Source organism: Pelodiscus sinensis, chromosome 19, assembly GCF_052426305.1.
Source record: "Pelodiscus sinensis isolate ZL-2025 chromosome 19, ASM5242630v1, whole genome shotgun sequence".
In the NCBI taxonomy this organism is placed as follows: Eukaryota; Metazoa; Chordata; order Testudines; family Trionychidae; genus Pelodiscus; species Pelodiscus sinensis.
Window position 1 is genome coordinate 8293179 of NC_143070.1, and position 18703 is coordinate 8311881.

Sequence of the window (18703 nt, forward strand, 5' to 3'; positions counted from 1 at the left end):
TGAGTCCTGCTCCCTGCTGCTTTGGATCAGCATCACTGGGGCCATCAGCCACTCACAATCCAAAGCACATCAGACATAGAAACGTCCTTCATGAGACTCTGGGGCCAAACAGATAGATGTGAGAAAATTTTCTCTCTACTAACTGCAGGAGACTGTTCACTGTCCGGTGACTTAGAATTTGCAAAGAGATTCTCCCCCTGCACACTCAGCGCTCTGTGAATGGTCCCAGGCACCATCCATGTTCCCCTAGCGGTGGTGGTAATTTTTTCCCCTTTGGTTCTTCTTCTTCCAGAAACGGACACAAGTCCAGCGGCGGAAGGTTGTGGCCGAGTTTCAGCAGCTGCGGCAGTTCCTGGAGGAACAAGAGCGACTCCTGCTGGCCCAGCTGCAGAAGCTGGATAAGATGATCGTGAAGGCAGGGATTGACACTGTCACCAAACTCTCGGTGCAGATTTCCCGTCTCAGCGAGCGGATCCGGGAGCTGGAGGGGAAGTGTCAGAAGCCAGCGAGTGAATTCCTGCAGGTGAGACTGAGGGGGAAATTCCCCGGATCCCGCCACAGAGACAGGACAGCCCCTAACAGGTGGGCACAGGAGTCAGAGGTCACAGGGCAGCTCCGTGTGCACCTTCCTGGCATGCGAATTGTTGTTTTGTGCAGACTCACAGGCACAGAGAGACTAGAGATGGCAAAGCCCCATTCACTCAGGGGTCCATGGCACTGGGGCCAGGCAAAGCCTAGATCCCCCTCACTCGCCAAATCCCTCCCTTGGAATTCACAGTGTGTGTCAGGTGGGACTGAAACACTCTCTCTCTCTCCCCCCCCAGGACCTGAGAAGCACCTTGAGCAGGTCAGTGGCTCTCACCCCCTCACAGCGCTGGGGTAACACTTGGCAGTGAAGTTGTCGCTGCCTCTCCCCAGGGCTCCACAGCAGAACGTGCGGGAAGGTCACATTTGGGATTCAAATCTCTGACCCATTTAACCCTGAGGCCCTCGCCCCTTTAGAGACGACTCTGCAACTCCCCAGGGAAAGGCGCAGACTGGCCTGTGGTATATTCTACCCATGTCACCTCCCTGGGGACTGGCTGCCCCAGGCCTGAGGGGTGGGACATGGGCCTGTCCCTGCTGGGCGCTGGGCACCATTCAGCCCAGGGCAGCAGGCTCCAGGATCTTTCCCACCCGAGGTCTGTGTGGAGACCTGTGTGGGATGAACCGGGGAGGGGGAACTGGTGTCTCAGTCTCGTTCCTAGTGATCAGATTCCTACAGCCCTTCCCCTGGGAACCTCCCATCCCAGAGGCCCAGGGGTGACTTGGCCTTGGAGACTCAAATACTCACTAACCAGAAGTTAAGAACTGAGTCACTCAAGGCAGGATCACAGCGGTTCTTAACCTGTGGGCCACAGACCCCTGTAGGGTTGCCAGGTGTCTGGTATTGGCCCAGACAGTCTGGTATTTGCAGCCTCTGTCCTGTAAAATTTTCTATTTCTCTCAGTCAGAAGGGCGCTTGGGCCATTTTCCCCCAGCACTTTCAGTGGAGGTGCAGAGAACAGGGAGATTGGGGATTTAAAGGTTCAGTTATGCTTTTTTTGTATGGTTGTGGATTTTTTTTTCTCCAACCTCGTGAGGGGAAGGTATTTTTTGTGAAAGTATCTGGCAACCCTGGACCCTTGAAAAGGCTGGGAAGCACTGCAGTGTCACCATGCGACGTTGTTTCTCCCCAGGTGTGAGGAGGGGCGGGCCCAGCAGCCAGAGGAGATGGCTCCTGAACTGGAAGAACAAGTCCGTGGTTTCTCCAAGAAAGCTATTGCGCTATCGGAGAGTCTGAGGGAGTTCAAAGGTACCTGGGGGATAGAGGAGGGGAAAGTGAGACCGTGGAAGGAGAATGGTGCTGGTCAATTGGTCCATAATTAGATGATGCTTCCATGGAATTGGGGGGTGAATGGCCCAGACTTGGGTTCCAAGATACTCAGGCTGATTAATTCAAACCCTTGTATGTTCAGAAGCAGCTTTTGCAATGACAGTGACTGTGAGAGTGAGAAACGACAGAGAGAGAGAAACACGCCCAGTTCCCTTCTCCTGGGGCACCGGCGGGTCATGGTGCATTTCTCCTGTGATAATAGGACCACCTCTGAGAGTATCTGACCTGTTATATCCATCCAGATTATACCGGATGAGTTCTATTCCAATCACCTTTGTGTTAGGGACAGTAAGTACCTTGTGTGACTTGTACACGGCACACACAGGAACTTTGAATTGCTGGAGCATTTTTGCTGTCCAAGCAATTTTCAAGTTACTCTCTTTTCTGATAAAAGTGACAAGGAGTCCTGTGGCACCTTATAGACTTATGTATTGGAGCATAAGCTTTCATGGGCAAAGACCCACTTTGTCATGTGCATGTAGTGGGTCTTTGCCCACAAAAGCTTATGCTCCAGTACATCTGTTAGTCTAAGATGCCACAGGACTCCTTGTTGCTTTTGCAAATCCAGACTAACACGGCTACCCCTCTGATACTCTCTTTTCTGATGTGCACGGGTCACTTCTCCACAGGGGGGGTTCTGGATGTCATTCTGTTACCCACACAAATTTCTCTATCCCTTCCACACTGTAGGGACACACACACCTTTACCCAGTTCCTAGGGCTCAGGGTGCAACCCTGTTAATTTACACACCCACCCGTACCCAATTCTTAGGGTTCAGGGCGCATATTCCTGTGGGTTTTGCAGGATCTTTAGCCACTGAAAGAGCCTCACACAGTAATATCCTTATCCTCTATTTATTGACAATTCCCAAACAAACAGCATACACATGCTAAGCACACAGTATCATAGTCACCAATCCAGGTGCAGGCAGACTTCCCCTGTTGGCCAGGCAATATCAGTCTCTCTGGTCTTTGGCTCTGTCTTGGAGGCGAGTTCTTCTTTTCCAGGTCTTCCCTCTTCTCTTGGTGTTCTTGGTCTTCTTCCAGCCTTTTCTGCTTCTGTTACTCTTGATCTTCTTCTTCCTTGGTCTCCTTCTTGGACCCCATTTTATATAATGAAACCTGAGTCTTGGTTAGCTATACCGTAACAAATTATTTTAGTATAATTGTACTAAACAATCATAAAAAAATTACCTAGCCAATCATACCCCACCACCTTAATTGATTTACACTTAGCAAAAATAATTATACAGCAAACAGAAACAGGTACAAACCAGACAGAGATCATACAGTCAGACAATAGGGAAGTGTAATGACAATGATCATAGAATGAGGATTCCACAACATTCTTTATTGATAAGCAGTTTCTGGCCAGACAGAATGGTGTGGCTTCAGTTTTCTTTACCCATCTTGAGATCTGTTTCTTTATCTGGTGATAATGGGGAGCTATCAAGGCAAAGTCCTATTCTCACAGCCTGGTGTGACACTGTTTTAATACAAAATGAATGGAATGTGAGTATGTGACTCCAAGCCCTACAGCTAATGGCTGATGCTCTGCAGTCTGGTTGCAGAAGGTGCCTTTGATTCAGAAATGCCATAGTGTTACACCTCCCTGGCCTGGAAAAGTCGCTTTGCTTGTCTGTCTGCAAGCACCTTGTATGGGCAACACATCTGTGTCCTGCAGAGCAACTCAGGAACGTGGCACTTTAAGAGCAAGGTCACTTATGGCAAGCGCATGGCTCACCAGGCCCAAGCCAAGCCATTCAGCATCAATCGGCTGGGAGGGAGGAGGAGGCAATAATTCTTGGTGGGGCCCACTCTAGGATTTTGGAAAGTGGCCAAAGGCCCACACTTTGCTGTGGTGGGGGTGAAGGGTCTAGGTTGGAGGTTGGGTGCAGAAGGGCACATGGGGTAAGGGACTGGGGTGCAGGAGATGGGGTGGGGTCTGACAGGGAGTTTGGGGTGGTGACCTGGGTCACGGAATTGGGGTGCAGGGTCAGGGAGGGGGTGTGGGTGCAGGAAAGGATTCTGCCCTGAGGGAGAGATGTAAGAGGGCATGCAGGGTCTGGGAGGGAGCTGTGACGGGGGCAGGGAGTACAGAGGGCTTGGAGGGTGACCTAGGGAACTGAGTTGGGATGCAGGAGGGGCTGCGGTGCCAGGGGCAGGTTCTGGCTGGGAGGCACTTATCTAAGTAGCTCCCAGCCAGTGGCCCTGCAGCACCCCCAAGGCAGGCTGGGCTCGCTGCCTGCTGCAGCCCCAGATCACTAAAATTGCAGGATGCTCCCTCCAGGTGGCTCTCAGCTCTGGGAGGGGGAAGAGGCTTGTGCTGCCCCCATCCCCAAGGTTAAACTCTCAGTTCCCATTGGCCAGTTGTTTCCAGCCAATAGGAGCTGAGGATTGGGCTGGGGGTGGGGAAATCATATGAAGCCCCCCCTTCCTGCAGAGCCAGAGCCGCAGGAACTGAGCTTTAAGCCACGGCAGCTGAGTGAGCCTGAGAGTCCTGGCAGGGGGGTCCACAGGCCGGATTTGATGGCTTGGCCGAGCAGATGCGGCCCCCGGGCCGTATATTTCCCAGCCTCAGTTTCTCCAAACGTGGACAGAGCAACGGCCCTGGTCCCAGTTCTCAGCACTTCCCACTAGCCAAGCCGAGCGAGAGGAGAAGGAGCCAGGCCCGGCCTGAGGGCGTCTCCCATCAACTCCCGACTCACGAATGGTCACAACCTTCAGGCCACATTCAGCAAAATCCCTTCGCTTGGGCCCCTGCGTCTCTCCCAGCCAGAGGCTGCAGGGCGGGTGCCCCAGGGCGGTGCAGCCCCCACAGACGCAGGCCCCTCAATTAAAGGCCGTTTGCTGGAGTTGGGCCCAGCCCCTCCCTGAGCTCTGGTCCTGCCTGGCAACTTGTCTGGACTAAGGGGCTGCAGAGCAGGAGAAAGCCCCTCCCCCACGGCAAGGGGTCCCTCCAGAACAGGGGGGTCTTGTGCCTCCTCCCAGCAGTTGCAGGCCCAAGGCCTGTCCCTGAGAGGGGTGGGGAGGGCAGGAGGAAGAGGTGGAGGGTGGAGGGATAGAGGGAGATGGTCAGTGTAATTCTGGGCCTCTGGCTTTCTGCGCCCTAGCCCAGGCACCCGGGGCCATTGTAACTGGGATGTGACTCTGGCTGAGCCTGACCCAAGCCCGGCCCCAGCCCCTGCAGCCACTGACCAGTGGGTCACAACTGGCCTCCCCACCCTGCTCTGCAGGCACAGGGTGAATTGGCCCATGAAGCCCACCTCCTCTGCCTCAGTTTCCCCAGGGATAAACAGCTCCCAGCAAGAGCCAGGATCTCACTCTCACTGAACATCCCGTTAGCACCCAGGGACCAAAGTGCCGAAATGGGCTTTGATGCCAAAGGCTCTGCAGGACCTGGGCCTAGGGAACGACAAAAGGCCGGACGTGAACGAGGCCTGAGTGTGTCTGTCACATGACAACCCGGCTCTGGGCTCCCCGTGCAAACCTGAATCTCCCTCTCTCCCCCCCTCAGACACTCTGCCGGCTGCACTGGGGGCACAAAGCGGGGAACCCCTAAGAGCGCACAGACCAGGTGAGCTGCCTCGGGTCTCATGCCCCCCTCAGAGCTCCAGAAACTGCCCCTCCCTGAGCCTCCTCCAGCCCAGGGGCCACCTCCTGCCCCCAGACTCCTCTTCCTGATCTCCCCCCGCCAAAGTCCACAGCCCCATCTCAGAGCCCAATCCCCTGCCTACAGCCCCTTATCCCTAGGGCTCCCCCAAAGCCCTCAGCCCCTCCAGCACCTCAACTCCCTGCCTCAGCTTGTACCCCCTCTGGTATCCAAAACCCTCGGCCTCACCCTTCCGTGCCTCCTCTTGGCCTTGGGCTCTCCTGGTTCTCTGGCGCGGGGGTGGGGGTCCAAGAGGGGAGTTCCTCTTCCCCCAGTGACTGAGGGGCTGTGCCCAGCATGGACTCTGGGGCACTCGGGGACGTTGCTCTTTCTCCTGCCCCCGGCAGAGGACCCAAGAGTCCATGGGAGGGTCCCTGCTCTGCCGGGGGAAGGGATGGATCAGACCCCAGAGCACCAGGGCCCGGGGCACAGACAGGGGCAGTCCTGGGTCCATTGCAGGCAGCTGGGGAGCTGCTGAGAGCAGAGTTCTGGTCCTGTTCCCCTTTTCCTCTCCCCCCGTGTGAGCTCAGTTTCTCTCTCCCTCCGCCCAGCCCCCGCTGGGACCCCCCTCAGCTCCCTGGGGCCCCTCTTCCTTCTGTCACCCCTGAGTCAGCCTCCTGCCATGGCTGGGACAGAGACACTCCCGTTCCCTCCAGGGCTGGCTTTAGGCTGATTCAGCCAATTCCCTGGAATGGGGCCCTGCACGTAAGCGGGCCCCGCTCCTGGGTGCGCGGCGCATGGGTAGGACCCCAGATGCACGGTGTATTTGGGCCCAGCCCCTAAAATCAGGCCCTGTGCTTCTTAAAGCCGGCCCTGATTCCCTCCACACGGTGCCTGGGCTCTGTCATGGCCCCTCCCTGCCAGGGAGTGAGCTGCCTCTTGGGCTGGGCCGAGACCTCAGGGCTGCTCCCCACACAGAGCCGGGTGCCCCTGGAGGCAGGAGAGTCCCTGAGTCACTGCCCAGCTGGGGCAGATTCTGTCCCTGACGCCATCGACCCCCCAGGGCCGAGCTCTGCCCCTCACGCTCTGATTCTCCCCCAGCCAACGTGACTCTGGATCCAGACACGGCGCATCCCCAGCTCGTCCTGTCGGAAGGAGGGAAACGTGTGAGACTGGGAAGCACCCGGCAGCCACTGCCCGACAACCCGGAGAGATTTGACTCTGTGCCCTGTGTGCTGGGCCGAGAGGGCTTCCGCTCGGGGAGACATAGCTGGGAGGTGGAGGTGGGGGATGGGCGAGGCTGGGCTGTGGGGGTGGCCAGAGAGTCTGTGCACAGGAAGGGATGGATTAACCTGAGCCCCAAGAGCGGGATTTGGGCTGTGGGGCGATATAAGGATCAGTTCGGGGCTCTCACTTACCCTGAGGACACCTCCCTGCCTCTGAGCCCCCCCAGCAGGATCCGGGTTTGTCTGGACTGTGACCGGGGGCAGGTGACATTTATCGATGCTGGAACTGAGGCCTCGATCTTCACTTTCCCGCCAGGCTCCCTCCCCGGGGAGAGAATCCGACCCTGGATCATGGTGGGGGTGGACGCAGACGACTGGCTCCGACTGTGTCCCTGACACCAGCCCCTCTAGCTTCACACACCCCAGTCTCTGTGACCCTAGAGGACTCCCCTATATTCTGCTCTGGCTCCTCATCTCTATGTCCCCAGAAGCTCCTGCCCCTTCCTTCAGATCCAGAGAAGCAAGGTGGAAGAAACCTATTGCAGCCCCAGGGAGCAGACAAGCCCTGAGGGGCAGAGGTGGGGGCTGGGCAGACAGAACTAATAGCTGGGCTGGGGCCAGGCAAAGATGGGGGCTGGGCAGGGACAGAGCTAACAGATGTCCCCCCAGCACCTGCATCTGACTCTGGGCCCAATGGGAGGAGCAGAGCCCAGCACCAGGCCGACGACATGACATTTGAGAGTCTAGGCACAGCCCTATGTCGGTGTCTCCCCAACGGGCACCAGGGGGAGAGGCTGGGATGCTGACCACTATGTCCCCCCCTGGCATGGCAGGAGATGTGGCCACATTCTGTGCAGTGGTGACATGTCCCAGCTGCCAGTGCAGAGGAGACAACAGGGGTCACAAGAGGGCGCTGTGAGCCGGTTGATCAGTCCGTATCACAATATGCCTTTGGTTCAGCATTCACAGAACAAAAGAGTCTTCCCCAGTATCTCAAACATCCCTGTAGCAAGTTTTATTGCACTCAGTTCAGGAGCAGTTTGAAAAGCTCTATATGTATGTGTATATTTAGTACTAAGCAATTAAACCAATATGAAAAGACATTAAAAGGCATTAAATGCAATATTTAAATGGAATAATTAACAATCTACATGTTAATCCTGAACTCAATTTAGCAGCCTAATTCTTAATCCAATTAAACACCCTCACACTCACACGCACTTACCCTCTGGGGCTGGCCAGACCCCGAGTAATCTTGGTTAATTTGGTTGAGGCGGAGGTCCAACGTGCACGTCACCCCAATATGCCGAATTGATGGACTCCGACTCATGGTGGGAAATGGTGTGGTATATATCCCCCCAGCAGGGACCAGGCTGGTGAGATGCCTTCTACTGGTTGCTCACAGTCCAGGTGGGGTGATGTCCGTTAGTGACACCCCCTTCTTTTTACTGGTGTGTCTACGACTGATCCAGAAATATCCGTTTTTTCACCACTTGCCTCACCATGAGTGAGAAACAATGGTCTGTCCTTGGGTAGATTCTTCCCTTGTTACTTTTTCTTATCTGGCAATGCTGGAAATGCAGCTTCGGCCACATACACAGAGTTCTTTTATCTCACACAGTCCTTCTTCTTAAAGTTGTAAACACATCCATAAACCTCTGGGGTTTTTCCCAGGACCAAACCAGTCCATAATCCTCCGGGGCTCTTGCCTGGACCTCAGCATGGCCTCTGGAGTGGTCGAGGCATACCGGAGCGGTTGACAAAGGCTTCCCTTGTTGACCGCGGCACATCTAGACTGCCCTGCTGTGCCGATCAGCTGATTGTTGGCACAGCGCGGCATCCATTTTGTTGTAAATGAAACGGTGATTATTTAAATCGCCGCTTCATTTTGCTATGTCTAGTAAACTCATCTACATGGCTCCATCAATGGAGCCGTGTAGTCTAGACACACCCTTACTGTTGATTCACTCATGCACTCATGCTAACCATTCACACTACCCATGATTTGTGACACAGGTGACAGAGGAAGGCTGGTTCAGTGGTTAGAGAACTGAGCTGGGTTCAGCTCCTTGCTCTGGCCAGGCTCCTGGGAGACTCGGGGTAAGTCACAGGGCTGGGATTCCCAACCCAACTCCCCTCAAAGTCAGTCAGTGTCAGACACCTACACAGCTTGGTGAATCCCATAGTTGGTTTGTGCCTTGGTTTCCCTCACCTATAGCACGGGGCTAATAACCCTGCCCTGCCTCACAGGTGTGTGAGAGGGTCAATACAGTGATGGCCAGGAGGTGCTCACTACAGCAATGGGGGACAGGGTGGCACCGTGAGCCTGGTCCGCACCAGGAAACACTGCTGGGGCACTGGAAACCCCCAGTGTGGACACAGCTCTAGCCCCCTATAAGTGCTTCTGCTCCCCTGGCCACTGATGTCAGAGTGAAATAATCCCATTGGCACAGGGCAAAGCTGCTGCAGCATTTACCTGGCACCTACCACCTGACATGCACAGAAATGAAAACTGGCTGAGGAGTTGGGGGGGGGGGACAGTAGATCACTGCTCCTGCACCTGAAGCATCACAGCCCGTTAAACAGATTATCAGCCACTAAAACCATCGCCCCAGTGTCTGAACTTGGCTTTCCTGGGGTAGGCAGGAGGGGACCTGGTTGGCAAAAACCGGCTTTTTTTCAACATGAAATTCTTCCTGGAACCCGCGTTGCATTTCAACTATTCTAGGTGTTGTTGGAATCACCTTCTGCCTCCTGAGCCCTGTGACTGGAACAGGAGCATTTACTTCTCGCGTTGGCCCCCTTTAGCCTCTCTTCATATGGGACCTGTTCCAAACCCCTGATCATTTTAGTTGCCCTCCCCCTCCCACCTCCTTTTCCCAGTCTCCCCCCAGTTTTGTTAAATAAAGAGAGTTTTTATTTTTGAACACACGTCTCCTTTATTTTGTACATCAGGAAGGGGGGCTAGGGAAGAGTAAGTGGAAGGAGGTGAGGGAAGAATGGGGTACGAGCCCCCGATGAGGAGGACTGGGGTGGCTCTGCAGGCTCCTCGGAGTGGAAGCTCTCCTGCAGCCCCCCGATTGACACCCCTCCCGAATTGCAGCCTGCGGCAAGTGCAGCCGGGCTGATGGCTGAGTGCTGTGATGTGCCGAGTGTGGGCATTCAGGGCACTCTAAGCCAGGACTGCTTTGCTGTCCCTCATCGAGTTAGACAAGCAAGCGGGGAACCCCTGAGAACTGTCTGTCCGGGGTAGGGGGTGGAGTCCCTTTAAGCACAGCCCTCGGCTAGCCTGAGACAGCAGCTCCACACTCTGGGTACGTCTAGACTACAGGGTTTTGTTGACAGAAGTTTTGTTGACAGAAACTGTCGACAAAGCTTCTGTCAACAAAGAGCGTCTAGACGACATCCAGTTCTGTCTACAAAGCAAGCCGCTTTGTCGACATAACAGTGTGGATGCAAAGGACAGTGTAGATACAATAATGCCTTCTATCGACAGAACTCTGTCAACAAAAGGCGTTATTCCTCGTAGAATGAGGTTTACATACGTCGACAAAACTGCTGAGTTCTGTCGATGTTATGTTGACATAACTCAAAGGCAGTGTGGACGCAGGTATAGTTTTGTCAACAAAAGTCCACTTTTGTTGACAAAAACCTGTAGTCTTGACACACCCTCTAAGTCCTAACCTGATGCCCTGCCAGCACTGCTTCCGGCCATCCTTAACCTTGGTTCAGGGTCCACTCAGTGTGGACATGCTAGTTCGAATTAGCAAAATGCTAATTCGAACTAGTTTTTAGGTCTAGATGCACTAGTTCAAATTAGCTTAGTTCGAATTAACTAATTCAAATTAAGTTAGTTCGAATCAGTGCTGTAGTATAGACATACCCGGAAAGAGGTTGGGTTCAATAATAGGACGGGGTGAGAACCACTTAACTGAAATGGCTTCCACTTGATGAGCAGTGAGGTTAAGGGAAGCTTATTCCTGCCCTGGCTATGAAACACTCCTGAAAGCAGTTGAGCTGGCACATACAGCAGTAGCTCCATGGTGCCATGTGCTGCCCCTCATCTACAGGCGCTGAGCCCACAGCTTCCACTAGCCACAGTTCCCCGTTATTGATCACTGGGAGCTGCAGGAGCAGTGTCTGCAGGCCAAGAGAAGACAGCATGTGGAGACCTCCTGCTCTGCCTCTCTCAGAGGCCACAGGGACATGCTGGTGGAATGTCAAAAGTTCTACATTACACTGGCTGTCCCAGCGGGAGGTGGGGTGTTCAGCGAGGCACAGCTAAGCCGAGGGTCCTCTTCACACACGGTGTCACTGCAGTGACTCAGGGAGGGGTCCGTTCCCATCTGCTACTTCTCTGCAAGTGGGTGTGTGGCCATGGACGCCCGCACTGTGGGGTACAAATGTGCTAGTTCCACTGGGGGCATGTGTGGTTCCCAGCTCAATACATGTGCACATGTTGACCCTGCTGGGGTAAGCCCCTGGCCAATAGCAGGGAGGCCTCAGCAGCAAGGTACCAGCATGGGCTAGACACTAGGGTCCAAACCGGCCCAAACCCAGATACGTACCATGTAGACAGACCCTGGCTCTCAGCTTTTATGTTCTTGTGTGTCGCTTTCTCCCCTTTTCCTTTCACTCCCTTCTGCTACTTTACACCCCCCTGTTCCCCATGGCTTCCTTATGTGGAGTTCCTGCTTCCTCCTCTCCGTATCTTTCTGCAGCTCCTCCCTCCAGCCTCTCCTTTCTCTTCACCTCACCCTGCTCCTGTGCAGCTGCTCTGACATGGGGCACGGCCCTACCACTATCTCCAAAACCAGTCCTGATGAGAACAAAATCCAGAGAGCTCCCGGCAACCACGGCCGCAGCGACTCCTGCACGGGAAATCCAAGAGGAATCCAAATGTCCCATCTGCCTGGAGTATCTCACAGACCCAGTGAGCACAGACTGTGGGCACAGCTTCTGCTGAGGCTGCATCACTCAGCACTGAGACGTGGGCAGAAGGGGTTTATGACTCTTTGTGCTGCCCCAGTTGCAGAGCCCAAATCCGGAAAGGGGCCCTCCGGAGTAACAACCAGCTCGCAAATATTGTGGAAAAACTCAGACAACTGGATTTCAGCCCAGGCAATGAGAATCTGTGCGGGAGACACGGCAGAGCCCTGGATCTGTTCTGCGAAGAGGACTGGGAAGCCGTGTGTGTGGTTTGCTGGAGATCCCCTGAGCACAGATCTCACCCGGTGCTGCCCCTGGATGAGGCTGCCCAGCCACACAACATAGGACCCACTCTGGATGTGGGTTAGTTCCATCCTTCCTTTTTCAGACTCAGTCTGTCCAAGCCCCTGAATCTCCCAGTTTCCCACATTCTCTCCCCTGATCTCTGGATCTGTCCCCTGCAAGCTCCTTTCTGTGGGAGGTGCAGGGAACTCTGAGCACTCCTGGCACCCAGCCCCCTGCCGTGCATGCAGGGGCTGGACTTGAAGACAGCTCAGGGCTCCTTCCAGAGCTGTGATTCTACCCCTAGGGAGAGGTGGGCCCCACAGCCCTGCGAGAGGCATTTTCCCCGCACACAGGCTTGAAGCAAGATGTGTCTGTGCTGCTGCTAGGCCGGGAAAGGAGGGAGGGAGCTGCCCCCACCACAGCCCTGACGGCCCAGGCACGGCCCCCAGTAACGACAAACGGCAACAGGGAAACCTGCGGCCAGACAGGCGGCTGGTGACGGACACAGAAACAACGTTCAGAGGCAGCAAAGGGATCAGGAGGGTGCGCAGGGAGCGCCAGGAGGCTCTGAAACTGTTCTGTGAGGTTGATCAGACTTCTGCCTGTCTGGCCTGGCATCTGTTCCCGGGCTCATCGCGTTCACACGGTGGTTCCCAGAGAGGAAGCTGCCCAGGAATACAAGGGACTAAGCTGCTGTTCAGTCCAATGAGTAATAACTTTGGATTGCAATTACTGGTTAATGGCATCACAGGTTGCCCCACACAGCTGTAACCGTGTCATTTGGGTAAATCACAGAATCCCAAGGCTGGCAGAGACCTCAGGGGCCATTCCCTGGGAGTCGCTGTAACAACACAAGCGAAGGGCAGACGGTAGAGAAGACACATTGCAGAATGCAGGAGCTAATCACTGAGCATAAAAGAACACTTGTGCGACACAATAGGTGTGTGTTAGTTACAAGGCAAGAGGCATCCTCTAAGCAGTCTCCATGCAGCAGATACAGCACAGAGGTCTTAAGGGAGCTGCTGGACTCAGTTTGGTGGTAGGCCTTGGAAGGAACAGGTTAGGGCTCATTCGACTGACTCTGCTTTTAAAACACAGTGCCTGTAGCTAGGCAAGGGCCTGTGTGTGCAAAGGGGCCCAGAGTGGCATGGAGACAGGGAGGGAGTCTCATGGTCCCCATGTGTTCAAGTCCAGGAAAGTGTCTGTTCCCCAGAGCTGAGCTCTGTGAAAGCCCCAAAGCTCGGCTTTCTCACCGACAGGTAGAAGATATCGCCTCCCCCACCGAGTCTGTCTAGGGAGACCGAGAAGTGTCTTGCAATTTGGGTGGAAAAACACCCCCTACAAACAGTCACCGCTCCAAAATAAAACCACTGACTCATTTCTGTTGTACAGGAAAAACTCCAGGCCCGCGTGGCGACTCTGAGGCAAAGGAGAGCAAAGCTGCTGGGGTTAAATGAGGCCAGTGAGCAGAGAAGCCAGCAGTATCTGGTAGGTGTCTGTTGTTTTTCACATAGTTGGGGCTTAGGGTTGTTTATTGTTAGATTTCTCGGTGGCCTTGGTGAAGGTGGGTTTATGTGAGTTTCTCCATGATCATGGGATAGTGTGTGCGTGTCACAGATATTCTCTCCCTGGAAAAAATGGAAGCTGCATTTTAATGACTGAATGAATTTCTATTCACTGTGATGTTCACAACCAACTTCTCCCAAAACACAAGGGTTGTTTCCCAGGAGACTTGGAGGCAGCCACTTATGGGATATTGGGAGCAAAGTGTAAAAAAGTCCTCCCCTTGTGATGAAAACATACAGTCAAGTATCCGGCTGTGAAGGAGCAATGGTTGGAACCCCAGTCAGGGGAGCTGACACCCTTGACAGCCCCCTAAGCAAGGTGTGTGTGTGGGGGGGGGGGGCAGCTCCTGGAAGGGGGGGAGCCTGAGGCGGAAGGGGCAGGGATCCCCCCCCAGCACTTTGGTGGAGATTTAAAGGGTCTGGAGGTCTGGGTGCCACTGTTGCAGTTTCCTCTTTGGCCCCCCCTGTTGGGGGGCCTGTCCCCAGCCCACAGGTCCCAGCCTATCACCTCAACCCAACAGCTCTGCAGAGCGAGTAGGGGCAGGGCTGGTCGAACTCTGGCCCGGGGAGGCTCAGCTCCGGATTGGACCAGACGTTTGGATGCCGAGAGCGACCAGCCGTCCCGTTTCTCCCGGGACAGTCCCATAGTTAAGGGCTGGTCCCAGCGTTCTGACTCTGTCCCATATTTCCCCGGAGCTGCCAGCGCTCAGCAGGGTTTCAGGGGTTGGCAACCTGAAGCTCACGCGCCACAAGTGACACCAGAGCCAATTTTCTGTGGCCCCTCCCACCACAGAGCGGGGAGCCTGTGCTGCAGCTTCCAGCTGGGAAGGCGAAGGGGTGGGAAAGATGCACGTGAGTCCCCGGGGATGCCCCTGCTCAGCCTCGGGATGCAGCTCCTGGGAGCTTAGAGGTTAATACCTCCCCCCCCCCCCGTCTTCTTGCTTTGGGAGGGGGCACGGATGAGCAGCTGGCACAAGTGTGCTGGGCCCAGGTTGCTTCCCATGAACTGTGGGGGGGGGGGGGAGTTAGGAAGCCCCTTCCCCTGTGCCCCTCTGGGATGGAACCAGGGTTCTGCCTGCAAGCAAAGGATTGGGCCAGGCAGGGAAAAGACTCTGCCCCTCCCCCCGCCTCTCCTGCTGGTGTGCGCTGGGGAGGTGGGGGGATGAAGGAGGGTGTGAGGGCAGGATGGGAGGGGGCAGGGGTTGCACTGAGGCGGGAGGGAGCAATGCAGGGGGATCAGGCTGCGGGGGTGGGGAGAATCATGGGGCTGAGGGGAATGAAGCTGGAACAGAGGGACGATGTGCGGGGCGCGCAGGGGAGTGAGGTGTCTCAGGGTGCAGCGAGAGACGGTTTTGTTTTGGAAAAGCTGTGTGAAACGTGCCCTGCGTTCTGCGTTCCTTTTCCCGAGTCTTTTTAATTTGGATGAACTAACACAAGAAATGTAAAATGCGTAATCTGTGTAAACCGTTCTCCCCCACTGCAGCTGGTTCAGGAAATATGGTCCCTGTACCCTGCCTGGCCCTGCCTCCCTCCCTCCCCCAGCACACAGATCTGTGAACAGGTTAAATCATGGCACGCCACTTCTGAAAGGGGGCCACCCCCAGAGGGAAAGCAGGCATTGAGGGCTTCAGCCACTGAAACCCTGAGTGCTGGTGGCTCCCCCCACCCCTTCCTCACAGGGCTGGATCCCTGACTGCCCCTCCCCCCCACCATTACAGGGCTGAAGCCCTGAGTCTCACAGACACACACACACTGCAGGACTGAAGCCCCAAGCTCCCCTTGTCGCTACACAGCTGAAGCCCCAAGTGCTGCCCCTCCCCCAGCCCTCCACAGGGCTGAAGCCCCAAGTGCCAGCAGGCTCCCCCCGTTGGTGTCCCATATTTGGCATGGGGATATCTGGTCACCCTGTGGATGCATGATCGTTAGATACACTTGAAGGAGCCATGGGACATGATACAAACAACTGAGTTACTTCCTTGTCTGCTGCTGGGCTGGTCCCGGACCCTGGCTTGGCCCTGGTGTTACCAGGTTTGGCCTGGGGCACTGCTGCCTGTCTCTGACTCAGGCTTGTCATGTCACCTGGCAGCCTGAATCCAACCTCAGTCCTGCCCCCACATGGCCCCAGACACTGACTCTGGCTTGGCCTTTGCCATGACTCTGGATCTTAGTTCTGGCCACGGCCCTTAGTAAGATCCTGACTCAGGCTCCAGGTCTGACTCTGGCTTTAGATCCTGATTTCCAGCCGCAGCTCTAGGTCTGACAGCTCAGGCCCTGGTCCCTGCACAGATGTCTTAGAAATTGTGTCTCTTGCCAGACGCTGTTAAGGGCCTTCAGGCTCCATTACTGCCCCCGACCAGCCCTTTCCCTGTTTTCACACAGAAATGGACACAAGTCGAGCGACGGAAGATTGTGGCCGAGTTTCAGCAGCTGCGGCAGTTCCTGGAGGAACAAGAGCGACTCCTGCTGGCCCAGCTGCAGAAGCTGGAAGAGGAGCTTGAGAAGCACCAGACCGAGAGGGGCAGGAAACTCTGGGAGCAGATTTCCCGTCTCAGCGAGCGGATCAGGGAGCTGGAGGGGAAGTGTCAGAAGCCAGCGAGTGAATTCCTGCAGGTGAGACCGAGGGGAAACAGCCCAGCCCCCCATCCAGGGAAGGGAGGCTCCTGAATCACAAGCTCTGGGGTCCAGCTATCAGGTCTGGGTGTAACTCGGCGGGTGCTTTGACATGTGAGCGACTGTTGGGCTTTGCAGAGTCCCAGGCACAGAGCTACGTCTAAACCCTTCTCTGGGCCCCCTTTGTCTGTCTGATGGGTTATTCCCTGTGTGCCGTGTGGGGCTGATGCTCTTTTCTCTCCCTCTCTCTCCTCCAGGATATCAGGAGCACCTTGAGCAGGTACGTGGCTCTCGCTCTCCCAGCCCTGTGGGGTGTGAGGGGATGAGCGAGGAGCTGACGTTAGCACCACGTTCCCCAGGGCTCCACAGCCAAATGGGGGGGAAGGTCACAGGCTGGGCACAAATTTCTCTGATAAACTTCAGTTTGAGGGTCTCCCAAGGTATGTCTACACTACAGCGCTAATTCAAACTACCTTAGTTCGAATTAGTTAATTCGAACTAAGCTCATTCGAACTAACGGATCCAGACTAAAAAACTAGTTCGAATTAGCATTTTGCTAATTCGAACTAGCATGTCCACATTAAGTGGACCCTGAACCGGGGTTAAGGATGGCCGGAAGCAGTGCCGGCAGGGCATCAGAGGAGGACTTAGAGCATGGAGCTGATGTCTCAGGCTAGCCGAGGGCTGTGCTTAAAGGGACCTGACACCACCCCGGACAGACAGTTCTCAGGGGTGCCCCACTTGCAAAGCAGTCCTGGCTTGGATTGCCCAGAGTACCCACACTGGACACATCACAGCACTCGGCCATCAGACCGGCTGCACTTGCCGCAGGCTGCCATCTGGGGAGAGAGGGTAATTGGGGGGCTGCAGGAGAGGTTCCACCCCCAGAAGCCTGCAAAGCCAGCCCAGTCCTCCCCATCGGGGGCACGTACCCCATTCCTCCCTCACCTCCTTCCACTTACCCCTCCCTAGCCCCCCTTCCTGATGTACAAAATAAAGGACAATTGTGTTCAAAAATAGAATCTCTCTTTATTGAACAAAACTGGGGGAGACTGGGAAAAGGAGGTGGGAGAGGGGAAGAGAGAGCGTGGGAGAGGGGAGGGCAACTACAATGATGAGGGGTTTGGAACAGGTCCCATATGAAGAAAGGCTAAAGAGACTGGGACTTTTCAGCTTAGAAAAGAGGAGATGGAGGGGAGATATATTAGAGGTCTATAAAAGCATGAGTGGGGTGGAGAGGGTGCATACAGAATAGTTCTTCATTAGTTCCCATAATAGAAGGACTAGAGGACACCAAAGGAAAGGAATGGGTAGCAGGCTTCAAACTAGTAACAGAAAGTTGTTCTTCACAAAGCAAAGAGTCAACCTGTGGAACTCCTCGCTGCAGGAGGCTGTGAAGGCTAGAACTAGAACAGAGTTTAACGAGAAATGAGATCAAGTCATGGAGGTTGGGTCCATGGAGTATTAGCCAGGGGGTAGGAGTGGTGTCCCTGCCCAAAGTTTGTGGAAGGCTGGAGAGGGATGGCACGAGACAAATGGCTTGGTCACTGTCTTTGGTCCATCCCCTCCAGGGTCCCTAGGGTTGGCCGCTGTTGGCAGACAGGCTACTGGGCTAGATGGACCTTTGGTCTGACCCAGGATGGCCATTGTAAGCTCAGGGCTCAGGGTCAGGGGTCTCAGTGGACCCCCTTGATTTTCATGCACACCTGCTCCTGGGTGGCTAGGCTGGCAGCTCTCCTGCCCTAGACGGCCACTTTCCTGTGCCTAGTGCGGAGGTCGGGGACGAGGTCCATGATGTCCGCACTAGCCCAGGCGGTTCGAACTAGGCTTAGTCCTCGTAGAATGAGGTTTTCCTAGTTCGAACTAAGCGCTCCGCTAGTTCGAATTAAGTTTGAACTAGCGCAGCGCTTGTGTAGCGCCTATCAAAATTAATTCAAACTAACGTCCATTAGTTCGAATTAACTTTGTAGTGTAGACTTACCCCCATTGTGCAGAGACTCCATTCTCCATCCAGTGACCTCAAGTGTTTCCTAGAGCTGCCCCCTCTCTGGGACTGGCTGCCCCAGGCCTGAGGGGTGGGACGTGGGCCTGTCTCTGCTGGGCGCTGGGCACCATTCAGCCCAGGGCAGCAGGGACCCAGGGTCTGTCCCGCCCGAGGGTTGTTTGGAGACCTGTGTGGGGTGAGCCGGGGAGGGGGAGCTGGTTTCTCAGTCTAGTCCAGGGGTCTCCAACCTTTTTAAGCACGAGATCACTTTATACATTGAAGTGCAATCCAAGATCAACCTCAAACCCACCCTGGCCCCGCCTCCTCTATGTGACTTGCCCCGCCTCTCTCAGGCCCCGCTCCTGCTCACTCCATCCCCCCCATCGTCACTCACTTTCACCAGGCTAGGGCAGAGGGTTGGGGTGCAGGCTCTGGTCTTGGATTAAGAAGGGTTGTGGAGTGTGGGAGGGGCTCTGAGCTGAGTTTGGGGCAGGCTGTCCGGGTGTTGGAAGGGGTGCTTGCTGCAGGCTCTGGGAGGGTGTTTGGATGCAGGAGGCTCAGGGCTAGGGCAGGGGCTTGGGGTGCAGGAGGGGTTCA

The 18703-nt window shown here is 55.2% G+C and overlaps 1 protein-coding gene across 1 annotated transcript in view; it reads left to right on the plus strand.

Annotated features, from left to right (window-relative positions):
* LOC102445914 (zinc finger protein RFP-like) overlaps window positions 1-9626 on the plus strand; it is a 56524-nt gene extending 46898 nt beyond the window's left edge. The window contains exons 3-7 of the mRNA XM_089770847.1: window positions 293-523; window positions 825-854; window positions 1726-1834; window positions 5433-5492; window positions 6609-9626. Of these exons, the coding sequence (XP_089626973.1) occupies window positions 293-523; window positions 825-854; window positions 1726-1834; window positions 5433-5492; window positions 6609-7129 (951 nt within the window). The 3' untranslated portion in view covers window positions 7130-9626. The remainder of the gene's footprint in view (window positions 1-292; window positions 524-824; window positions 855-1725; window positions 1835-5432; window positions 5493-6608) is intronic.
* Window positions 9627-18703: the final 9077 nt, after the last annotated feature.